Genomic DNA, 9,310 nt, shown 5'->3' with positions numbered 1-9,310 from the left:
GCTTTATTACTTCTAGTACTCGTATTTGTTAAATGTTAATGAATAAATCATTGTTTTGGTTTAAATCTGAAGCAATTCTATTAAATCTGACGATATTATATCGGCACATTGATAGTGTGATTTGAACTAGCAAAGCCAAACCGAAGCAGGGTTAGGGCTTAGGTTTATGGAGCCAGCACCTCACCAAAACCAAGACCTGTGAGGCCATGTTTCATGAACTTTGACATGTCCGGGGTAATTTGGGTTGGATTTAAAAATTCTTGTTCAAGGTCCAGAAATTTCGGGCTCGGGTCAAACCAACTTGTGAGATTTAAAATGTAGATTTTCATGGGAGTCTTGTATGTCTTGAGACATTTGTATATTTCACGTCAGCTTTTCATTATTGTTTAATAAATAGTTTTTTGTTAAGACTACTTTTGATTTGAACAAATTTAGTTCTTCACCTTAAAACTCATTTAAGGCATCTACATTATTTTTTTGAGATAATAAGACCTCTACATTTAGATATAAATCATATAATGTAATGAATTTTATTAGTCTAACTACTAGGCTTAGGTATGGAGGTAACGGCTTTAGAACTTGGAACAAGGTGTTTTTTTGGGTGGGTTTGTTACCTGCTACTTTGTTTGATAAAGGCAAATTTGTTAAAAAGGACCTTTTATAACCCAAATTTTACGAGAAAAGACCTTATATAATTTTTTTTGTGAAATCACACCTTAATGTGATTTTTTTTGCGAGAAAGGACCTTATATAATTTTTTTTTTGGTGAAATCACACCTTAATGTAATTTTTTTTGCGAAAGACAATCCAAAAGTAAATTTCCGGCATTGACTTGCACGTGAGAAGCACGTGTGACTTTATTTTGCTAATCACACCCAATTTTCCTCCAAAATTCTTAGCTTTAAAACCTAAAGTTGAAAAAAAAAATCAAGCTTGGAAATTCAAGACTCGGGAAAATCAATGTCTTTAGCCAACGTAAGCCACACATGCTGCTCACGTGCAAGTCAATGGCCTAAAAAGCTCAGTCAATGTCGAAAACTTCCCTTAGGTCCTTTCTCGCAAAAAAAATTATTTTAAGGTGTGTTTTCACACAAAAAATTATATAAGGTCCTTTCTCGCAAAATTTGAGTTATAAAAGGTCCTTTTTGACAAATTTGCCTTTGATAAAATTCAACGAAGTGGTAGCTCTTTTTTACATTTTGTGGATGTTGTAAGGTACATTATGTAGTTTATTAATATATTCTCAACGTTTATGTAATAAGACATTTAGATATAATGTTATTTTATTATTTTATCATTTCGAGTCTTGATTTTTCAAGACTTAATTTAAGATTTTGTCAAGACTTACCACTTCATCGTTGTAAATTATGTTGTCTTGTCTTAAGATTACGCGGGGCATATTTCATATTTTCATGTCAGCAAAATCTTAGTCTTAAGACTTATGGTTGATCTTGCTCCAACATATTTTCATACACATATATTTGGTCAAATTCAACCATTAAATGACGTATAATTCAAATCAAAATCATTTTACATCCAACAAAATAGTAACAACAAGAACGTGTTTAGTGTGTTTAAAATTTCTTATAACTCATTTATGGGTTTTTCTAATGTGTGCCCATGGGCACACATTAAGAAAACAAATTCCCTACTAAATATTTGATTAGAGGAATATTTACTAGTTTAAAAAGGTAGGTTAAATATTTGATTTGTAAAATAATGAAATCTTTCTAAATTTTAACTTTTACCCATTTTATATTTTTTTTTTCCTATTTTTCATGTTGATTTATTTTTGCCAACTTCCCAACATCAATCTAAAAGACAAAATTAATTTGAAAAATAGTACGTACTACGTAGTACGTACCTCATGGTCGTAAATTCAACTCAATGCCCCTAATTAGCTATAGCTCGCTCTGCTAATTAAAATTCACGCTACTGCTCCATGGCGCCAAGCTATGGAATTAGTTTTACCAAATTTGTTTAATTAATGTGCCATATGCAAAAAGTAAATAATTCTCAATCTCAATTAAAATTGTTTGGAAAGTTGGCCAAAATAAGTGAATATTAAATTAGGAAAAAAAATAAAATTGGTAAGAGTTAAAGTTAAGGAAGCTTTTATTATTTCACATACCAAATATTCAACCTATCTTTTTTAAACTAATAGAGATCCCTCAAAATCAAATAATTATTAGGGAATTTGTTTTCTTAATGTGTGCCCATGGGCACACATTAGAAAAACCGCTCATTTATTACTACAAATAAAGATTTTTGATTGGTTGGATCAAAAATATGTTCGGCCGGATTTTGACCCACAGATTGTTCGGATTCCTATTTGAAGCAACTTTTTGTAAGGCTTCCACCATGATAGCCTAATTAAGTTCCATGATTTCAAAGTCGAGGATTTCATCAAGGAGGTCATTCGAATGATCATCCTTTTAGTTTTGGAATGCTGCTACTGCACCATGAACAACACCAACTGCTTCCTTCAATGTCTCCAGATCTTCCATCGAAGCTAATATCGTGTTGTAAACGGGTTTAGCTGGGTTGTAATAGGTTCATATCATATCAGGTCGGGTTTATATCGCGTTAGGTCAATTCGAATGCAAATTATAACACAATATCAGTTATTAGGAAAACCACAATTTTCAATACGTTTATAAATTATAATAGGGATGTCTTAACTAGGAGACAAATGCGGTAATTAAATTTTAAAAGTGTTAAATACTTAAGACCAATAGAGTTAATGAGTATATGGTATAAGACTTAGTTTAATCATCGATAACGATGAACTAATGACTAATGACTAATAGAATTTATCATTTCGTATTCATGAATTAATAACTAATAATTAACGTAGTAATGAATAATCGATAATGATGAACTAATACGTAATGTATTTGTAAAATTTGTAAATACAAGTTTATCATATATTCATATTGGTTTAAACAACAACGAGACTAACATAATCAACAACGAAACGAGACAAATAATTTCAATTAGTTAATGAATTAAGTCGATTCAGTTAGAACAACATAGTTTTTTTTATATTAGTTAGTTGGTTATAACTTATAATAAACTTATAACGTATTGAATTTGATCAATTTAGTTTAGTACTACGTAATTGACTAATAAGTTGAATATGAGTCAATACAAGAGTGCAAGACTAATAAAATAATACAACTTCTTAAGTTTTTATAACATTGTCAAGAATTAAGGAATATAACATTGTACCTTTGGTTAATCTAATAAGCTAATAACTGATGAATTGATGATTATAACTAGATTGAACTAAAACCCTACAAAACTATAACTATATAAGGATATAAATCTATAACGATATAATAGTGTAACTATATAAGTATATAACTTTGTGAGATTATTAGTTTACAACTATCTATTCTATATACTTTTATGAGATTATAAGTTTACAACTATATAACTATGTTTGACGGTAATTATATAACTATATAAATATATTTAATGTTCTATATATGAAAACACTAATTTATAAAAACGTTATAGTACAAAAACTTTTAATTTGAATCAAATAAAATGTGTTACAGTTGTAAATAGTTCGGGAAAAACTGGTTATAAACGTTTTGGATTAAACGGGTTGTAAGTTAACTCAGGCGGGTCGTATGTCAATTATCCCCAACCCACAAACTCACTCATGTTCCACCCAACCCACCACGTTAGCCATCTCCACATAAAATAAACAAATTACCTTAATTAGAGAAACCGAAAAGAAAAATCTTATATATAGAAAAATAAAGAGCTTTATACGGAGTCACAAATTCTTATTTACAAGGGGTGTATAATATTTATTGTACACCGAAGTAAAAGTTAACTAAAAATGCTTAAAAGTTAATCTTATATAGGTAAAAGTTATCTATTTTTTAGTGATTAATTTTTTCATTTTAGTAAAACTTATTTCTTCAAAATCAATAATAATGTATTAAATTAATCATTTAATCCTTTAAAATATTTATCTATTAACTTTTTTTTACTAATATAAAATTAATCAAAACTAGGTTAAAGTTATACAAAAATGGGTAAAAGTTATATTGGTGTACAATAAATTTATTATATTGTACACCTTGTACACGCAATACCTTTTGATACGGAGTACTCCGTACTTAACCGGACTATGCAAAAAAATTAAGAATATGCAAATGAAATTAGTTTTACGACATTGGTTTAAAATTATTCCAACTTGAACCACATTACTCCAATGAGCCAATGAGGTGAGACAAGACTCTCCATGAAGTTCCGACCAACACCAAAATTATCTGAATGCTAGTATGCTACTAGTTAATAGTTATGGTAGGATAGGGCTTTTGGGGGGGATCAAGGTCACATCATAAACATTCCGTTATCTGGGGGATCAAGGTCACTTGTTGACTCCTAAAAGCCCTAGAATTAGTTGTCACGTTATTAGTTCAAATTAGCTGCATAACAAACGATCTCTTGGCCGATTTTAACAATTGTGAAAGGATGGGTTTTTGATAAATACAGTTTGAATAAAGCCATTTCCAAAATGTTAGTTGATACTTTTATTATCAATCTTTAGCATAAAACTGACAGAGATGGCAAATTCCCATTCCATACACTTGCAAGTTGCAAGTACCTGATGGGATAGACACCCCTGGAGATCCAGATTTGTTAAGTGCATCCTGGATAATCGATTTGTAGAGCTTAGCCAGAAGCTTTGTTTAGGTTGAAGTGAGCTACAGTTAGACAAATGAGAATCTTGAGAAGTTGGTACATCATTTGCTGTGTTAGGTGATGCTTCTGTAAATAACCTAACTTTGAGTGGCAGAGATGCAGACAATTGAGATGTACATCAAAACCAAACCAAAGCCCTAGTTATCAAGAATACATCAACAATTTCCGAAAGAGAATTAGAACATCTGGTTACACTAAACTCAATGTTTGTTACCACAAAGGTCACTACTGGTGCAAGAGAGAAGTCTGCAGGAATCAGTGGCAAGGAGGAAGGAGGTACATTTGCCCAATCTCCAAAGTTGGATGCTTCAATGGTTGCAGATGGTTTAACTCCAGGGAGATTGGCTTTCTTTATTGTACGGGGTGTCCTACCGGCACCACCTGGTACCGGCAGAACTCCCCGTATGTAAACTTAACCTGCAGGTAATCTGGTCATCTTAGGTAAATATCCTCTACCGGCATTATTTGCAAGACAACCTACCGGCATTATCATGAAGACAACCAACCAAGGGTCACTATCAACAGGTCGCTATCTAACCACAAGGGACCTACCAGATCGTACCCTTGGATTGGTCTATATAAGGAGCACCTCATTTATTGCTATGAGGTACACAAACACTTAAACACACTTCTTTCTTACTCTCTTAATCATCTCTTAATCTCTCAGTAATCTTACTTAGGCATCGGAGGGGGGATCCTCGAACCACCCCCGAGGCTAGTTGATCCATTCTGTTGTGCAGATATCAACCGGCAACCTCGACAGGAATCCAGTATCCCACAGTCAGCTGTTCTCATTCCACACCCGGAACAATTGGCGCTAGAAGGAGGGGACCTTATCCCTTGAAACGGTAGAACAGTCAGCATGGATTTCTCACAGAAAGACGGTAAAAAATCAAAGAAAAGTCAAGAAAAAGCAACAACCCCACAACCGGCGACAACCTCCAAGTTTCAACCCTCACTTCTAAACCCCGTCCATCCGTCACAAGCACAATCAGTTATCAGCCCAATAACAAAAAACACCCCGATACCGGCACAAAGGGAATTTACAGTGGAGAACGACGATGAGTTAGAAATAGAAAGCCCTGCCAGAGAGCAACCGAAAACTCCGCTGGAGCAGACGCTGCAGGAGCGCCTGTCTCCCCTGTCGGAAGTATTCACGGGAGAGCAATTGAAAACACTGTCAGCGGTGATGGCCGCTTTGTCAGAGCTACCAGCCTCGCAGCAGCCAGGGTCAGTCGGCAGTCTAAGAAAGACCAGGTCGGCGGTCCCCCAGTTACCTGTTAGGGATCTCCTAACCGCCCTGAATCAAGAAAACACCCCAGAAAAAAGAAAGCGCTCGGATCCGGCGGAAACAGAATGGCCTGAAACAGAGAAAGTCCCCATCGCGGAATACGAACGAAAAGCGCCGGTTCCACAGATAGCTAGACGGCAGACAATCCAGCCAAAGGATTCTCCCCTGTGCCGAGAAATCCTAGAAGAAAGGATGGAAAGGATAAAAATCCCGACAGGAAGATACGATGGGACGACAGATCCGGAGGATCATTGCACCACATTCGAACAGCACATGATGTTGTACACTGATTCTGATGCCATGTGGTGCAAGGTATTCACATCCACACTCCTAGGAGTTGCAGCAAGCTGGTATAAGGGCATAGAGGCACACTACATATACAGTTTTCGACAGCTGCAGGCGTCGTTTTTGTCACGATTTGTGAGCAAACAGAAGAGAAAGAAATCATCGGGAGGGTTGATGTCGTTCGCTCAAAGAGATAGAGAGCCGTTAAGGGATTATCTTACCCGCTTTAACAACGAGTCAATCACTATTCCCAATTTGCAGCAGGAGGTTGCTGTTCTGGCTCTTATGAGGGGAATGCAAGAGTGCGAATTCAAGAAATATCTCAGCCGGAAGTCATACACCAATCTGGGTGACGTCCTACACAAGGCCAACGAGTACATCAGGGGGGATGAAATGATGAAGATCTCCAATGTGGTAGTGGCAACCGGCGGAAATGTCGGGTACAATCCAGGCTATAACCCACAGACGGGAAAAGGAGGAAACAATTTTCATCAGAGCAATAATCAGCAAGGGGCAGGGCAGAGAAACCAGAATAACAGAAATGCCAATCCACAAGGGCAGAGAAGCCGGCAAGACAAAAGGGAGTCCAGAGGACTCTTTGATAACTACACTCCGCTGAACACACCGCGGACGGCAATTTATAACATAAACAACAAGATGGATGGCTGGAGAAGGCCGCCACCAATGCAGAGTAGGGAAAGGAATGTCAAGAAATTCTGTGACTTCCATAATGAGCACGGCCACCTAACAGAGGACTGCAGAGACCTCAAAGACAACATTGAGGATATGGTCAGAAAGGGGTATTTCTCACAGTATAGGGCAAGGCAGGGAAATGGTAACAACAACTCGGTGGGAGGAAACCCTACCAATTCATACCGGCCACAACAGCAAAATCAACAACAATACCCTAGAATCGAGCAACCATATCAGCCGCCTAGAATCGAGCAAAAACAGCCGGAAACCAGTGCCAGAGCAGAACAGAGGGATGGCGGAAAAAAACCACCCGTGTATGTAATTTCTGGCGGCCCAGTCCACGGAGGGACAATAAGCGGCGCCAGTAGAAGCTTGGAGGAACACAGGCACATGGTAAACTTTCATAACACAAGAGTGTGGCCTAACCCACCCAGCATACCAGTGATGACGTTCTCGGAATCGGATTGCAGAGGCATCATTTTCCCGCATGATGACCCACTAGTTCTTACAATTGATATAGCAAATGCCGATGTGAACAGAGTACTGGTAGACGGCGGCAGCTCAGCAAACATCATCTTCTGGGAAGCTTTCAAACAATTGCACATACCAGAGGATGAACTTCAAAGGGTGAACTACCCAGTAATCGGTTTCTCAGGATCTACAGTGTACCCAGAGGGTAGTATAAGGCTGCCGGTGAAAATCGGAGAAGGATCCGAAATGCGAGATCTCATGGTGGATTTCCTAATCATTAAAGTGCCACCGGCCTACAATGTGATCATCGGTCGCCCATTCATACATGACGTGCAGGCGGTAGTCTCCACCTATCACTTGACAATGATATATATGTCGAACCTGGAAAGGCCGGCAAAGATAAGGGGAAGTCAGTTGGCGGCAAGGTCCTGTTACTTGACTGCTTTGAGAACACCGGGAAGAATGGTCCCAGAAGTGAACCTGACTACTGAGCCGGCAAGGCAAGAGATACACTTGACTACTAAGCCGGCAAGACAAGAACAACTGTAAAAAAGGAAGAGCTGCACAAAAAGGGGTCGAACCGACCTAAACATGGGACACTTTGATGAAAGGCCGATATCAGCACCAAGACCAATGCCAGATGGTCTAACAGAAAATATCGAGCTGGAGGCTGGAAACATGGATAGAACAGTCGTGATCGGTACAGAAATGGGGAGTGACATGAAGGTTAACCTCATAAGCTTGCTGAGAGAGCACGCGGACATCTTCGCATTCTCGGCGGATGAGATGCCTGGTATCGATCCAGAGATAATGGTTCACCGATTAAACGCCGACAGGAATGTTAGGCCTGTACGGCAGAAAAAACGTAATTTCTCCACGGAAAAAATGACAGCAATACAAGAAGAGGTGGATAAACTTCTGGCGGCAGGTTTCATTGAGCCATGTGACTACCCCGAATGGCTGGCAAACGTGGTAATGGTAAAAAAGTCAAGTGGGTCATGGAGAATGTGCGTAGATTTCACCAACCTTAACAGAGCATGTCCGAAAGATTTCTACCCACTGCCACGGATTGATAGGCTGGTAGACTCCACTAGCGGTCATGCAATGCTCAGTTTCCTAGATGCTTTCTCAGGGTATCATCAGGTCAGCCTGCATAAATCAGACAGGAAGAAGGCGGCCTTTATCACAGATGCAGGAGTTTTCTGTTATAAGGCGATGCCGTTCGGGTTGAAAAATGCAGGGGCAACATATCAAAGGCTGGTTGACAAGGTGTTTGCCGACCAAAAAGGCAGAAACGTGGAGGTCTATGTAGATGACTCTATCGTAAAAAGCCGGAAGGAGGAGGATCATGTTAGCGACCTCCGAGAAACTTTTGAAACTTTGAGAAAATACAGGATGAAATTAAACCCAAAAAAATGCGTCTTCGGAGTAAGGTCGGGAAAATTCCTGGGTTTCTTGGTCAGCGAGCGTGGCATAGACGCTAACCCTGAAAAAGTAGAAGCAATCATCAGTCTGCCGCAACCCAAGAGCGTAAAAGACATACAGCGGCTGACAGGAAAAATGGCCGCCTTAAACAGATTTGTGAGCAAGTCGGCAGATAAGCAAATGCCCTTCTTCACAACCCTGAGGCAAAACAAGAAGTTCAAATGGGGGCCGGCAGAGCAAGAGGCCTTGGAAGCTCTAAAAAGTCACTTAAAGAACCTGCCAACAATAGCAAGGGCAAAAGAGGGCGGCAAATTACAACTGTACATATCGGCGTCGCCAAAGACAGTTGCAGCAGTACTGGTAGCCGAAACAGAGAACAAAGGGCAGCAGCCGGTATATTTTGTGAGCCATGTGCTAAAC

At 38.6% G+C, this 9,310-nt stretch overlaps 1 protein-coding gene across 1 annotated transcript; it reads left to right on the top strand.

The window, feature by feature from the left end:
- Positions 1 to 5,587: 5,587 nt before the first annotated feature.
- On the top strand, positions 5,588 to 8,014 carry LOC110797853 (uncharacterized). Its single transcript, XM_022002978.2, has one exon. It carries the CDS (start codon positions 5,588 to 5,590, stop codon positions 8,012 to 8,014), a length of 2,427 nt encoding a protein of 808 aa, XP_021858670.1.
- Positions 8,015 to 9,310: the final 1,296 nt, after the last annotated feature.

This window comes from Spinacia oleracea, chromosome 3, assembly GCF_020520425.1.
Source record: "Spinacia oleracea cultivar Varoflay chromosome 3, BTI_SOV_V1, whole genome shotgun sequence".
In the NCBI taxonomy this organism is placed as follows: domain Eukaryota; kingdom Viridiplantae; phylum Streptophyta; class Magnoliopsida; order Caryophyllales; family Amaranthaceae; genus Spinacia; species Spinacia oleracea.
This window is presented reverse-complemented; position numbering and strand designations above follow the sequence as displayed.